The 16,209-nt window shown below is 40.5% G+C and overlaps 1 protein-coding gene across 4 annotated transcripts; it reads right to left on the bottom strand.

Annotated features, from left to right (window-relative positions):
- LOC132323752 (arylsulfatase D-like) lies at positions 1–15,357 on the bottom strand. 4 transcript variants are annotated; one of them, XM_059839336.1, is made up of 11 exons: positions 15,234–15,357; positions 12,851–12,900; positions 12,166–12,315; positions 10,172–10,293; positions 8,614–8,736; positions 5,445–5,868; positions 4,570–4,706; positions 3,184–3,318; positions 1,973–2,135; positions 1,560–1,681; positions 1–870 (listed from the first exon to the last, which is right to left on the bottom strand). In XM_059839336.1, the coding sequence occupies exons 2-11, from the start codon at positions 12,874–12,876 to the stop codon at positions 500–502; spliced, it is 1,773 nt and encodes a 590-aa protein (XP_059695319.1). In that variant the 5' UTR covers positions 12,877–12,900; positions 15,234–15,357; the 3' UTR covers positions 1–499. The 4 variants fall into 4 exon arrangements, with proteins under 4 accessions (XP_059695319.1, XP_059695320.1, XP_059695318.1 ...); XM_059839337.1 differs by lacking the exon at positions 15,234–15,357 and adding an exon at positions 14,768–15,044 and having other exon boundaries at positions 12,851–12,948; XM_059839335.1 differs by lacking the exon at positions 15,234–15,357 and adding an exon at positions 14,768–15,044.
- Between the last annotated feature and the right edge of the window lie 852 nt (positions 15,358–16,209).

Raw genomic sequence — 16,209 nt, 5'->3', positions numbered from 1 at the left:
TTTTGGAAACATTAGTCTGCAAAAATTTATTATAGGGTCGCCTTCTGCATTGCCAGGATAACAAAAGGAGAGATACGGATAACAAAATGCATTGCCAGGATAACAAAAGGGAGATAAGGATAACAAAATTAAGGGAGACCTCAGTCCAGGAATCACTTAGAAATTCAGTGCAAAAACCCAAAGGAAAGCTTCTGAATATACATTCAGAATCATTACTTGTACAGCTCTAATCTTGGCCTGCTTCAGTGCATTTGAACTATTCCTTCACTTGTCAGCAGATGCTAGTTCAAACATGGTCTTCAGATCATCTGTCTTGATCCCTCTCTGAGAGTGTCCAGCTTAAAGCTACCTCTGCTAAATACTATGCCATTCACTGGAACAATTATTTTATAAAGGCTTAATTTAGCCTTTATAAAACAAATGACCCATGGTTCAACACTCCCAAAGGAAACACTCTTAAATCTAAATACATTTTTGAGAAAGTATCAGGCTCTGTCCTTTATATGTCAGCAAGTTTATTATCACCTTCCTTATCACACCAACAGAACGGGAACGTCCCACAGCACGGCTGCAGCCACGGCTTCCACACCACGTTGGACACAGAGAGCTGCTCTGGCACTGGAGTCAGGGTCCTGCGATGCTCCTCTATGGCTCTGCCAATCTTCCTTATGACAGTGTCAAAGAGGGGCTCTGTGTCAGCCGAGAGAGGTTTGGCTTCAGAAGGGTCTTGCGAGAGCTCAAACAGCAATGGAGGCTCATGATGGGTCACTCCTTCCCCAAAGCATTGGCAAAATCCTCTGTCATAACAAGCCCCTGCTCCAGGAGGACTGAAAATGGGAGTCATGTAATGAGCCTTCCAAACAGCTCCAGCTGGAAGGAAAGAATCACAGAAGGCTGGTTATAACAATGCCAGTTATCCCAAGGAACAGCTAATGTTTTTCTAGAGTTCATTCTTGGAGGCACTTCAGCTCTACACTTATTAGCTAATGCAGTAATTTCTCCTGGTGCTGTACAACACAGGCAATGCCAGTAAGTTCTTTGCCATGTTACACCCAATGTTCTTGGGAAGACAGAATCCCAGAACAATGATGTGTTAGAACAATGTGCCCTCCTGTAGAGTGAACATAATTCTTTGGGAGAAGCTGTGTGGTGGTGTTTGCAGGGGTCCCAGGACGAGGGAAGAGATGAGAATCTTGACTCCATGTTTCAGAAGGCTGATTTATTATTTAATGGTATATATTATATTAAAAGAAAATTATATATTAAAACTATACTAAAAGAATAGAAGAAAAGATTTCATCAGAAGGCTAACAAGGGAAGGAATGGAATGATTATAGAATCTTGTGACTGACCAAAGAGTCCGAGACAGCTGGACCATGATTGGCCATTAATTAAAAACAACGACATGAGATCAATCAAAGATGCACCTGTTGCATTCCACAGCAGCAGATAGTTATTGTTTACATTTCTTTTCTGAAGCCTCTCAATTTCTTAGGAGAAAAAGATCCTAGCAAAAGGATTTTTCATAAAAAATGTCTGTGACAAAGCTGTGTACTCACTGTCCTTCTGGTGCCAGCGCACGGCGTGTAAGTGCGCGCCGCAGTAATGGAACAGGAACTCATGCTCCGAGTGTGCCACCGCTCCTCGCAGTAAAGGCAGCAGGTCCCGGCCGTCCATCACCCTGGCACGAGAAACACACCACAGGGCTGAGGTGGGCTGCACAGCACTGTGCTTCCTCTGCACACCTCTCGCTGGAACTGGCAGCTATGGACAGGAAAGGGGATTGCAGAAGATGGCAGGTAGGGGCTGAATCTCAAAGGTAGAGAAGAGGTGACTGAACTCGTAGACATTGATGTGTCTAAAAAAGCAACATGACTGAAAAAGAAAACATCAAACTCTTAGAATGTGTTTCCAAGCTAGATTTTCCATTGTTTTGGGAAAGAAGGAGGAATAAGGATGCTTTTGTTTGTACCTGTCCTGAGGCACTTCCCCTCCAGCCAAATGAACTACTGTAGGATAAATATCCATAAGGCTTGTAGGTTCATCAATAACTGTGCCCGCAGGTAACACTCCTGGCCATCTAAATATCCCTGGGACACGAATTCCTCCTTCCCAGCCTCCCATAGCTTTTCCACCTTTTGTTAAATAAAAAGAAAAATCAAAAAATAAGTTTGATTTGAAATGAAGATAATTTTTGCACAAACTTTATTGTATTATCATGTTACCTTGATGAGGCTTTTTTTACTCTTTTTTTTTTTTTTCTGCTAAGCTACTACTGAGCAGTAGTGAAAGTGTGTTCAGTATACCAGACCCTGACAATCTGAGAACTCATGCTTACAAAGGACACCTGCCCAGGTTAGAATTTACTACATTGTTACATACCTAATTAGAATGAGACATATTTACTTGCTAATAAACCAGTGTTACTCCCTGAGAGTGTAATCTTACTTAAGCCTTAGGGGTGTCCTAAATTCTTTACTAGTAGTTGCTGGGTGTCCTGGATTGCCAAGTAAATTGTATTCTATTTGCCATCTGTATGGCAATTGTTTTCTGTTAAGTGGGCAGTTTTCCTTATCTCTTCCACAGCCACCCCTCCCTCTGGGGAGACATCTGCTGATAACAGGCTGTTGAATGTGACTGCATGACTGAGAAGAACTACAGCATTCCATCCTGGGATGCTCTGCCCAGAGGGAAGAGCCAAGCATTTCCTACCCAGACATAATCTCGAGATTCTGGAACACCAGCACAGCTTTTCTCCACTGCGTTTTCCCAGAGGAACAGCTGCCTCTTCCACTGGATCTGCAGAGGAAGACTACACCCTTTTCTACAGGATCCCTGCTCCAACAGAACCACACCTGACACTCCAGGAGGACTGCAGCCCCAATTCCGACTGGACTGCTACCAACACCCTGACCAACAGGGTGGCAGGTTGTATTCTGACTCTGTCAGTGTTGCTTTGGTTTACTGCATTGTTTATTTTATCTTTTTATTTTCTTCCCTAGTAAAGAACTGTTATTCCTGCTCCCATATTTTTACCTGAGAGCCCTTTAATTTAAAATTTATAGCAATTTGGAGGGATGGGGTTTACATTTTCCATTTCAGGGGAGGCTCCTGCTTTCCATAGCAGACACTTGTCTTTCCAAACCAAGACACTGGGTTGTCACTGTCCCTAACAGCTCTTACCTTTGTATATTCCATTCCAGCCACCCAACTGCCTTTCACCTTCTTGTCTTTCCAGCCATCCACCATGGTCAGAGGCAAAGTAAACTAGTGTAGTTTCTTTCAAGCCTTCCTTGTCAATGGCATCTAGAACCTGGCCTGTAAATGCAAGAAGATGTGTGTATTAAAAAGGAAAAATATACCTCGTACTACATAAATTTTAACCTCTGACTCGTGAACATTTACCAGTGTAATTTCTTACCTATGTAAGGTTGCTCATTGTTTAATATTTTTAAGATTGATATTTGTTGTTATGATTTCATTGTCTCTAAAAGCACAGAAAATTTGTGATGTGTTGTAACCACTTTACTATTGGCGTTTTAACAGGGAGTGCAAGAACCACAGTCACAGACAAAGAGCCTATATTGTCAAGGGCAAAAAAAAATACCATTTACTGTAAAAACATGGAAAGAAATTATGATCTGAAAGTTAGTGTCTGCATCAGTGGTGGCCATCATGAAAAATATGGAAAAACATAGCTACCCTTATTTTATATTGTCTAGACCACAGTTAGGATTTGCATTACATTACAACATGGATATAATATGCATTAATAACAAAGTGCCTTTAAATTTAAAAGTAAGTTTTGAGCTGTTTTTGACATCCCTAATTATATTTGCAGTATGTAAATGTTTGACAGATTTGAAACCAAATTCTTCTTGTATGTGTACCTGACTTTTCACTCTTTTGCAAATGTGGGTACTTTTTGTCCATCATGACTGAATGATAAATAATTCTCCTTCCCCTACAGAAAACAGCCTGAAAAATAGCATGAATCTTATTGTGGGGGGCATACTGGAGGACACTGATGAACATTTCTGGTTTTATGATCATGGCTGAAAAATATCCAGTATTCTGCTTAGTGCAGCAGTCACAAATAAATAACCCACTGTTTTTCATCTTAAATTAATTTTCTGATCGATTTTATCACCTTCTGACATGTTCTGCTTAGAAATGGCCATAAGAGGCTGAAATGACCTGGTCCTTACTAATCATAGAAAATGAAATAATTGTCACATATTTTTGTAAGAAGAACAGGAGAGCTCCTTGACAGGAGCTAAGGGAACATGGTTAAAAGTGGTAAACACTTGATCAAAAAAAAAAAAAAAAAAAAAAAAAAAAAAAAAAAAAAAAAAAAAAAGAGTGAACATTTGGCCCAAGACTGGAGAAGTAAAAAAACAACACTATAAATCATCAGTGCTCACACAAGACTGACAGATGTTCATTAAATGCTTATGATTTTTTGGTACATGCTTTTAATCATCTTCCTTGTTATTTTAATAAAAATCTGTTTATTTAGACCTAGGTATTTGATAGCTGGAGACATTTTTAGATACCTTGTTGACTTACCCACCATCCAGTCCATCTCCTCTACATTGTCTCCATATAAACCATGTCTGCTCTTCCCAAGAAACTTCTCTGTGGTGAGGAGAGGGGTATGGGAATGCAAAAAGGAAAGAAAGAGGAGGAATGGCTTGTGCTTATTTCTACAAAACAGAAATCAACACTGTGTTATAAGGGAGGAAGGCTTTCAATGCAGATCAGTTGCAGTGAAAAATGGTGTTATTTTTGTATAGATATTTCAACAGTCCCTTCAGAAAAACCTTACTTTGTAAGATACTTTAACCCAGTGGTAAGGATCCCATTGAATAATTTTGGGTCTATATAAAATTATTATTTTTCTACTCTGAATCATAGAAAACTTCCAGACTGAAGATCCACTTTCTGCTGTTGTGAAGCACCACTGTGCTACCAAAGTGAAGTCAGCAGGCTCATCCCCTGCCAGCTGTTGCCCACTTATCAGTCCATATGATAAGGCTACATCACAGCTCTGCTTCTCCTTCCCTGGCCCACACACACATTTCTGACATCACCTGCTTTCCTTAAAGCTGCAATGCTGCTCTCATTGATAGGTATACATATTTCTTAAATATAGCCTAGAAATATTCAACACAACCCATGAAAATCGGGAAGTATTATCAGCCTTAGTGAAACTAGGAATAAGGGGCACCTTTAAGCAGCAGCTTAAGCTTTTTTCCCTTTTTAAATACATGATATACCTATTGATATTATTTAAAAATAATAAAAATAACAGTACTTATAATCCTACATAATACTGTAAAAATTATAAAAACTTATAAAGACACGAAAGAGGAAAGTGCTGTTTACAAGTTGCAAAATGTGCAAGAACCAGAAAATTTTTGATCAGAGCAAGTTCACCTCACCTTTCAATAAATGAAATGGACTCTCTCAAGATAAGGGACGTAGTTCTGTCTGTCACCATTGGCTGTTCAGTGATTCCATGGTTTCTCATCATAATGCAGTTCCAGTACCGTACAAATCCATAACTTGAGAACCAGGATATGAAGAACAGGAGGCTGAACCCAGCAAGGCAGGTCAGTGTTCTCCGGCGGACTGAAATCAGGCCGGTCAGTCTCCCAAGGACAGCAGTGAGTGTAATGAGGCCAATCATCTGAGTGGAAAGCCAGAGCTTCCTTCTGAAGGCTCTGTCCATCTCTGGTGTTTCTGTTGGCTGACAGTCACTTATCAGTGTAAAAGGCATCCCATAGAAGTAGTCAAATCCATGCTTTAAAGGGTGATGGCAGTGGTCATTACGGGATTCACAGTTAACACCTTGATGCCACTTCCCTGAAAATAGAGGTTATTAAAATATAAAGGGATAATAGAAGGAAGCTTTCCTTTGTTAATCATAGGAGGAAATAACCTTCTTTTGTTGTCCCTTTACCTTCAAAGTGCTATGCAGACTTGTTCCTGGGAGGTTTTGAAGTGCTTGGTGTCAGGACTATGGCAAGACTGTGTCAGTGCCAGATTGATAAGGGGAGATATGGATAGAGTAGTTAAACTAGCAGCTCATCTAACTGTTTTCCAGACAAACCACTGGATCCAGAAAACTTGAGCTCAGGATTTCTCATGAAACTGTACATCTGTAAGTAACTTTGATGATCAGTATATCTCCACATACTGATGGAGAATAAAAGACTTTTTTAAATAAATATTTTTGCCATTTATTTGGATTTAATCAAATTTTAAAAAGTGAAAGCCTACTTCTTTTAAATACCGAAGTCTTCATTTATCAGAAGGAACATCTCTTGACCTTTTAGAACACAATTTGTTCTTCATTATGAGCATACCAACTACTTTCATGAATGGCGCATCAAAACCTTGCTTTTGCTTCCCCTCCAGCTTCTTCAAACAGCCTGGTTAGGCACTTATGTGGTGACATAATAAGTTGGCTTGTTTGATTCAAACACTGTGGTTTGAGAATGTCTGAATTGAGTGAATAAAATCTACCACTCAGCAGAGGCTTAATGCATTTTTTTGCAGATCTTGGATGCCAGAGCATCCAGGTATTTAAGAACTTTACTCGAAAACTAATTTGAAACTAATTCTTATTGTAGGGAGAGGAACTGTGCACTTCCAGGATGATCTTATCTTCAAGAAATTGTTCAGTATGTTATCAGTATGTGTAATAGCAGCCAACCCTGAGTGGGTTTCAATAGAATTGCAGTGCATTGCAATAGGAGCAGAAAATCTTCCCCAGAGGAGAAAAAATTGCTGTTTCTCAGCTGTAAATATAAAGGAAGAATGGAAGTTCCAGAGTAGGTGGATGAATTGCTTTCAGCTAAAATCTCTACTCCTGACATATTTAGAGCCAGCTGTTGAAATGAAACAGGTTTGTAATCAATACATAAATGCATTGGTCATAAATACAGGTGCAGTTAAAGTATTCTTGGAATTCAGATGCACTCCAAAACCTAAATCTCCAGCTGAGGTCGATAAAGGTTTCTGACATGCTAGAAAAGAATCAAATCTCCAGAAGCTAAACTACGTGTATAATTAAGATAAATTAATCTCTGAGGGCATTACTTATACAGCATTGGTTTTCTGACTGCAAAGAACCTTCAAAGCATTTCCCAACAAAAAATCTCATTATCACCTCAGGCGGCAGGTTATTAATAGGATTTACCTTTGCAATTAAACTGATTGTGCTCAGGGCAAAACAATCACAAACAATTCAGGTGAGACTACTTAGTGCTCATTCAGCTGTGGTGACATGAGTAGATGTTGTGTTAAGATTTTTTGCTTCATGACTTGAATGTAAAATTCTTGTGGTATTCTGCGTGTCACCCATCACTGGTGCTTTCCATCATCCCCCATGGTGCAATTAATCAGGATCTGTCAATCTGGTTAATCTAAGTGATGCTTTTGGCACCTGTGGTGTGATTTCAGCTGAGATGCCCACAGGGAAAATGCCTCCCTGTTTTTCTTCTGGGAGGCAAGCAGCATGACTCTGCTGCAGGGCAATTCCCTGGGGAGAGTGGAGACAAATCTGATTGTTTTGCTGGTGATAACATGCTGAAACCAAGATGATGCATGCACAATCTGTTTTATGAGCTGATTTAAACAACTAAAATAATATCACTACAAAACTAACAGGAGATGGAACTTCAGTAATGCAGAGTTTAAATTGCTCGGAAGGCTTCTTTTAGTTTTTTCTGGGGTGGTTTAGATTTATTCTGTTGAATGAATACAAATCTATTTCTGCAGGAAGTTTTATTAATAAATTCAGTTGGTTTGTGCAGCTAATATTTTTATGTCCCAGATATAGATTTTGGATTTTGACATTTTGCATGCTCCGTTGAGGTAGGGCAAATAGCTGAAAACTCAGCCAAGAATGTTTGTGCTTTATCAGTCTGTGGAACTATGTGACACATCTAAGATAAATAATTATTTGGAACAAGATCATGACCAAAAGTTACAACTGTACTAAAAAAAAGCACTATAAAATAGAAAGTCAAATGAAATCCACATTGATGCTGAAGGAGGCAGTGTTTTTGGGTTGTACTGAAATCGTGGTGCGCTACAGTGACATGCTGTGACTGAAGAAGGAAATAATTGCTTTGTTTCTCTTTCTGAAAGGCCCAATTTTGTGACACTGTTAACTATCTCTGATGTTTTAAGTAGCAGCTGTTCCCTTTTGTGTGAATCTGCTCTGAACTGTATAAAAGATCATCATGCATATTTATATGACACTCATATTTTTACTTTGTTAAAATGAAATAGTATTGGAATAAGTATTTTATACCTGACATAATAATATTCATGAATGAATAAAATTTTCTGCTATGTATTTTAACAACCACAGCTGTGCTTGAAAGTGGGTCAATGTAAAATTGCCCTCTTTATCATATGCTTGTTCTTTCAAGAGAGGTGTTTTTTGGTCAGAGTTTCTATTTACATATTATTCTTATTCAGCAAATTAAAATATTACAACTGAAGTATGAGCAGTTATTAACTAAAACAAATGGTTTGAGTGAGATATGCTGGTGAAACACATGCAAGAACATCTTTAGAAGAGGGGTGTTCCCATACCTATCAGTCCTGTGCTGTAGCCTTGGTGCTGTAGTATTTTGGCAAAAGTGGTTTCGTTTGGAGGAAGCCCTCCTGAGCCAGCATTCCAAAATATAACACGGTAATCGTTTATAGCATCCATCCCTACAAATAAAATACAACCTGAGTCAGTATGAAAGGCTGAGTACTTTAATCCAACATACTTTTTTGTTTCCTGACTTCATTGAAATGGTAGTGTTAAACATTTGTCGTAATGCTGTTTGTTTGGGAAAATGAATCCAATACCCTGGACAAGATTAAGAAAGAGTTAAGACCCACCCATAGTGCCTACCCTTTCATCTTTGTATCTCATATTGACACTTTTTTTTTTTCTTTAATTTAATTTCATTTGGAATTACGTGGCTTTAGAGGAGATTTTATATGTCACAGGGGCATCTAGGCTGTATGAAATGCCCTTCCTTAGGGTGTGTGAGGGCAGGGAGGAGAGCAAGGAGACTTCAGCCCCCTGTCAGTCTCAGACTCCAGCCCACTGAGGGCTGCCAGGGAGCTCAGGGTTTCCTTGCACAGTGGCATGGCTGGTATCTGATCTCTGAGCCCCGCAGGGTAGCTATCTTCTCCTCACCTGCAGGTTTACACCCTACCATTTAGTATTTTACCCTGGTGTAACCCCATCATACAGCGCTGTGTAAAGTTCAATCTGTCATTGTAGCACTGAACATCTCTGGCCCTGCTGCTTGAGTGGGAAAAGGTCTGCACAAGCCCTTTCAAACTACTAGTGTTTTCAAACTACCAGTCTCAGTGGGAGCTGTCATGATAAAAGTAGGATGACACATCAGCTTCAAAATGCCTCAGGAATGAAAGCTCCGAAGATAATTTGCAATAGAACAAGCATTTGAGGGTTGCTGTTAGAAACATGTAGAGCTATTTGTTTTTCATACCTCTTCATCTCAGGGATGCAGTTTGACAGGATAGTGCTTTTTCTTCAAAAACACAATTGGGAAAAATAATATTGCTGTCAAACTCTTATCTCCTAGGACAGATTAATTTTGACAGATACGTAAAGAAGCTTTCATTACGTAAAGAATGACTCGTTCTGCACCTTGACTGGAGGGAATGGACACATATCTGCACGGGTCTACTCTGCTCCCTGCAGGGCTGAGCTGCTTCTGACCTCTGATTATGAGTCACCTCTGACAGAAATTAATTTAACTAGTGCTTTGTAAGTGTGTTGTTACTATTTTTCCTGTTTTGCATAATGACTTTTTGAATGTAACAGCTTGCTCTAACTCCATTCTGGCTGCAATCTGTACCACAGAATGTCAAAATGTAGCCAAAATTGTGCTTTGGGGAAGACCAAGATGCTTTGAGGAGCTGGTTCTTCTCTGCTCTGATTCCCCCCAGTCCACTCTATAAACAGAGAAGCCACATCACAGCCTGACACCTCATGTGTCTCAGTGAGGATGGAGTGTCTGTGACCCCCCTGTTTGCACAGCCTCATTTCTTCTGTGTCCATTGTAGGACACTGTTCTCTCCAGCAAGAGAGCAATGTTTCAAGGGTGTGAGGCTTTGCAAGGCAAACCTGATCGGAGGGGATATCTGCCAGTGAGGAAAGCTGCTCTGCTGGGCGTGCAGAGCGGGGCTGCAGCGATGTGCTGGGTCAGCTTCACTCCTTCCTTTGCCAGGCCATCAATGTTCGGGGTCCTAAAAAAGCAACCAACGCCACCATGTATCATCCAGAGAGTCTTTCAGGGGAATAAGAAATTATATACTTATCTTTATTTTCAGAAGTTTCTTCTACTTGAAGATGGCCAGGAAATATTTTTGTAATTTATTTAAATTTTCTCAACTGATGGAGAAATATTTCTCTTTTTCTTTCTTCATTAAAAATCAGTATCTGGATTAATTTTGAGACCTTTTTTTTTTCCCTTGCCCTATGAAGAGTCTTACAGAAATCATAGAATTGGAGAATGGTTCGGGCTGGAAGGGACCTTAAAAATCACAAAATTCCAACCCCCCCTGCCATGAGCAGGAACACTTTCCACTACATGATGTTGCTCAGAGCCCCATCCAACCTGGCTTTGAACACTTCTAAGGATGGGGTATCCCCAGCTTCTCCAGACAGCATGTCCCAGTGCCTCACCACCCTCGCAGCAAAGGCTTTCATTTCCCCAGAGCTGCCTTTCCTACCCTAGCTTCCCACAGAGCTGTGTATCAGCCCCAGTGCATCAGTGTAATGGTAATTCAGTTGCCACAGGGTGCTTGACTAGACAAGGTGCTACATGACTTACTGTACCGATAAGGGAGCTAACAAGGTGCTTCTCGTGACATTTGTAGGGAAGGGAGAAGGAGAAAAAGGGAAAGAAATCCTGCATGTTTTCACACTGGTGGCAAGGCAATATGAATTAAGCCACACATCAGTAAGTAGGTGAGAAGAGGATGTTTTGCAAATGACTGGCAACCAACAAAAACAAGCTTGCCTAGCACACTAGTTACAGACCAGGCAATATCTTACATTTCAGAATACAATATCCCCCTCTTCCAATTCAAGGTGTGCCTACTTCTATTTTAGATTAGATTGGGATTCAGTTTTACAATTTTGTTTTTGCAATTAACAGTTGAATGGTGTTCACAAGAAGTCAAAACCTTCAGTAGGATTTTGAAAGATCCTGGATGTTTTTTTGCTTTGTACTTGCACAGTTATGGATTCCTCCCTCAAAGACACACTGCCAGGAAACAACATCTGCAACATTTCTTATTCTCTACAGCCTTTGGTCAGAGGTGCAGTCCAGGGTAACTTGGCAAAGCAGTTGGTGTGGTTCCCTTCAGCACAATTGCCATCTCAGTTAGCTGATAAACATTCCTCCTCAGAGGAGCACTAGGAGTCCCAAACTGCTGTTTCGAAATCCTGCCCTTCTTTGCACTGCAGAGAACCAGCTGCTAAGAGAGCCCAGATGCTTCTCACCCTGCTAGGGCACCCTGGATGCAAAAAGAAACTCCCTGCCTTGGGGATGATGCTGTGGAGGCCTGGCTTTGCAGAACCCTATCAGCTACCTGTGATCACCTGGTGTCCGTCAGGCTGACTGAAGCCTTTCAGAGTGAGATTCCAAGAACTTTGCTGGATGAGGGGAGGGATTGTAGCAAATTTCATTTTGTTCATGCATGTTACAAGCCAGCAGGCAATAGTGTGGCACAATTTTCAAAGAGGAGGCAAATTCTATGTCCTTGAAGCTGAAAAGAGAAATATTTCCTGGTAACATTGCTCATTGCAGTCATTGAACTGTATTTTGAGGTGAGACTGGGAAAAAATGGTAACAGAATTAAAATGAGTTAATGAGGCCTGTGTGTTGGAAGAGGGGACAATGTTTCTACCTTTGGGTGCAGCTGTTTCTTAAGTGTTAGGCAGTTAAGGAATACACAAGAATGATTGTCACATTCCCACAGTAAAGCAGCACCCCACAGCAGAGCCGGCCCTGGGAATGCCCTCCAGGCTATGAGATAATGCTGGGCAGAGGGTTTCAGGTTAGCATTAAATATCTCACCAGCTCTGTTCACCCTTAGGGTCAGTTTCCTTACCTGATGGTATCATTCCCATAGCAACCTACATCCCCTATGCCGAGATCGTCAGCCAGCAACAGGACAAAGTTTGGCTGTGTGATGGTGGAGGGCTGTGTGAATGGTGCTTGCAGAAGCAGAGCAAAAATCAGGGATGCAACCAGGGCTGACCTGAAACACAGAAGAGTAAAAGAAGCCAGTGACCTGGCCATTCATCACTCTCCCTGCACGTGGCCAGACGCCCTCCACCGTGAGCTTGGCTGCAGACCAGACCACTCTGTCCAGACACAGAGGGTGTGCTGAGTGTTTATCATTTACCCAAACCATTGTCATGAAGATGAAAATGTCAGTACCATAAGTTTAAAAGTCTCCTTTCCTGATTGTTTCCAAGTTTCCTGTGAGCAGTCTCACATGGGAATTTTCATGCAGCAGATGGAATACAAGTGATTTTGCTTCATGGCTTTGGATGTTTATAAAGGGTTTGTTCTGGGAAGCTGAGAATGGGATCAACTTCCTCTGACATGGTTTTTGCATGAACTGGGATCTTTGGGTCGTGAAAAAGTTAATTACAAGAAAAACAAAGAAAAAATCACATTGTGAGATAAACAATACTACTCTTTTATAACACACTATTATGTCATTATTAAGCTTCACTCACTTTAGATCTAAGTATGATACAACAGTAACTCATGATTTTTTTTCTTACCAGTGAGATGTTAGTTGCCAAATCATCTCTGCATTTGGAGTGTTCAAATCCTGCAAAACCAAGAGTACTCTGTCATAGTTACATCTTCCTAGTAGTAACTGCAATAAAAATAGATTAAATGCTTACTCAAAGCCTGTTAACATTCTGTTTTATTTACTACAGTGCACCTCAGATCAGACCCTAAATGAAGAAGAGTAAAGGAATTAATATTATTTTTATTGCTAGCCCGTCCCTTATTAGAGGGATTTTTCTTTTTGACTAAAGACATTTATCTCAAAATAGTGAAATAATTATATTTTCTTACATGAATCATCTATATAAAAAATGTTTACTGTTCAGCAAGGTAAAAATAGTGCTTTAAAATCCAGTCCTCAATATCATTTACATTTCTATAACCATAGACAGTAGCAGCATTGTGCTTTTCCACATAATGTGCTAAATTTCTTTTCAGGCTTCTAAGAGGAATTTTTAGTTGTAGAAATTCTAGTCATCTTTTTCCAACAATCATAATTTCTTGGAAGAATTCATGGCCTCTTGTTACTTAACTCTGAGGATGAAGAGGTTTCTCTTGGGGGTTTTCCTTTCACTGTCAGGACAGTGAGATAAACTATTTGAAGACTTTGAAGTAGGGGCTGAGTGAGCTTCATTCTAAAGCTTTAAAATAGACTTCTTTGAAATTTATCCCATGCCTAGCTCGACTGTCCCAAGCACCTCAATTTTATGAATTCTGTTAGTTTCATATGTATTTTTGTTTTCCAGAATTGATGTATTAAGCAGTTTAGTTAATATTCATAGTTCTTGAATTTTATCCATCAATACTACAAGCTTCAGTGGGAAAAGTTAAATTTCTGTGCTTAGAAAACTGGCATCCAAACACTTACTTGCAAGAACCAGAGCTGAGGCAGCATTGCTACCTAGAGATACTCACTCCTCTGCATGTGAGTTTGTGCCTTTGCTACATCCTAAGTAGTTATAGGAAAAGTACAAGAGAGCACCTCAGCCATCTCTAACATTTATATCCTATAAGCCTCCAAAACAGCTGAAGTAAAAGGGAGCTGGACATAATCAGATTTGATTGTGCAGTTGGTTGCCACACAGTAGAGAGACACAGATTTAAAGCACAGCTGGAGCTCAAGGCTGAACCTCCCCAGAAGCTGCCTTCTGCAGGCCCTATACAGAAAACAGCTATTGATTTATTGTGCTGACTGGCATTATCCCTGTCAGGCCATTTCCTCTGTGAAAGGTAATGGGAGCCCAGGCACAGAAATCACAAGCAAACATTCCCCACTGCTCTCTGAACTGAATTTGGCTTAAAGAAAAACTTCTTCCTCCCTCTCCCATTGTTAATCCCTCCCCCAAAGGAATTTAGTTTTTTGTCCCTTTCTTCATCTATTTTAATAATCCTGGGGGATATAGCTTGCATATCTTTCATATTTTATCAATTGTTTTCCTGTATTGATTCAAAGTTTATAATCAGTTTTACCTTTCTAACAAAATGCTTACAAGATACTAAAATCTCATAGGAGGAAATACTCATTGTTTTAGACATACTCATATGCACTTTTCTTAAAAACAGTACACATTTGTGGCATCAGTTTGGCAACACTCAGTGAAAAGTCACACAGTTAATACCACTTAATTCAGTACTGTTCAGCCTGTGAAAATTTCTTTTAAAAATTCCTATTTGGTAGACTTGATACAGATAAAAGCAAACCCAGACTTGTAAACACATAGCCTGCAGCTCTCACTTTGTACATAGCCTTGTATGAGAAGAATGTTGTTCTAAAGAATGTTGTTTTTGTATTTAAAAAACTCCCTTGAGATATCTTTATCTACAGAAGGAAAAAAAAAATAATCCAAATAGCCATTAACATTTTGCTGTGTATTTCCCAACACAGTAAGGGAGGAATACAGTACCTGGTCAAGTTGTGTTCAAAGCAGGCAGCTGATAGACTGGTGACTTAAAATGATTCCAAATTTTTTCAGCACTGCTGAAAAATTTTTTCAGGACTGCTGCTACTGCGCAGCGTTTCTGAAGGCAGTCCCGAAATGTGCCCCAGCTGCTCGTCCCACAGCTCACCACAGGAAGAGCATGTGGTGCCAGAGCTTCCAAGCAGCTGCATGCTCTGGCTTCCCATGGAGTCCCAAGCTGCACTTCCCCCTGCTGTTTGCACAGCTCTGACATTCACACAGGACCTGAGGGTCGGGCTGGGGAGCACCACAGATGCAGCTAAAAGGCTTTCTGCCTAACCACCAGTTTCTCAAGGGATGGGAATGATCTCCTTTAAGTCTGAGACACTCCCATGAAAAGTACTATAAATAACAGTTCCCAATAAACATTTCCTCACTTCCGCCAAGGAAAAGAGAAGATCGCTGTACTTACGGAGCAGCACTTCTTTGTTGTAGAAACAGAAATTGAGATAATTTCTTCACTTTATGGCCAACCTGAGTGCATGGTGCAGTGAGGTGTTTGTCTCTGCACATGCTGGGACAAATGGTTCTAGGGTGGGGAGGAAATGCTGGTAAGAGGCTTGAATTTTCTTTTTCAGAAAATGAGTCATTCAGCTTCTGTTCTGAGTGCTGCCTGTTTCCTAGCCATCGCTCAAAGGGACAAATTAAGGTTGCATGCTGGCTAGTGCTTACTTTCTTGGTTTTTTCTTATGTGAGTCCTCTTGTACTGAGTGTTTTGGGACAGCATGAGGCATTACCCAAGAGCAATCTTGCTTTACCAAGCGTTTCCTGCATTTTTGTATCTTATAGAGAAGGAAGATGTTGTGGTGAGTTGGTGGTATAAATGGCAGTGCTCAGGTTGGATTGCTAGTGGAGCACCTCTGAGGCAAGTTAGAGCACCATAGGTGATCCTTTCTCTCTTCCCTCCAACCACAGCATTAAGGTGCTGGGGTGGTTACAGCCAACATGCCCAGAAGGAGCGATGTGTCTGTTTTGACTTCTCTCAGTGTCTGCTTTCTGGTCTCCACCTGCATTACAGAATCCCAATCTGTACCTCTCTAGTGCCCATTCCCCTCTTTGGGCCTTCAGCACTTCAAGGATACACTAAGGTCTACAGCATTTCCTGTTGTCTGATGCCCTCTACTGCTGCATGATTTCTAACAAAAACACCTTCTGAGCTGTTTCTGGGTTTTTCTGTCCAGGTTGCAATCAATCCCTGCAGGGCCCTGCTGACTGTGAGAGCTTCTTTTGCAGCTGGGGCTGTCTCCACAGCTCTCATATCCTTGTTGTGTTTTTTTTCCAGGACTTCTTGAAAATTCTGTAGAGTTTGTAACAGAGAAAACCACAAGCTGTAACTGCTATGTTATTTACTAAATTTAGAATATAGCAGAAGATTGAATGCATGCCTG

Source organism: Haemorhous mexicanus, chromosome 2 (assembly GCF_027477595.1).
Source record: "Haemorhous mexicanus isolate bHaeMex1 chromosome 2, bHaeMex1.pri, whole genome shotgun sequence".
NCBI lineage: Eukaryota > Metazoa > Chordata > Aves > Passeriformes > Fringillidae > Haemorhous > Haemorhous mexicanus.
This window is presented reverse-complemented; position numbering and strand designations above follow the sequence as displayed.

What these genes read in the sequence shown, in the direction of transcription:
- LOC132323752 (XM_059839336.1), bottom strand. Translation starts at nt 12,876, where the DNA reads ATGATTTGGCAACTAACATCTCACTG. An exon ending in GGAGATGGACTGGATGGTGG is followed by an intron (nt 3,319 to 4,569) that starts GTAAGTCAACAA and finishes TTGCATTTACAG; the next exon opens with GCCAGGTTCTAGATGCCATT. An exon ending in CTGGAATGGAATATACAAAG is followed by an intron (nt 2,136 to 3,183) that starts GTAAGAGCTGTT and finishes ATTTAACAAAAG; the next exon opens with GTGGAAAAGCTATGGGAGGC.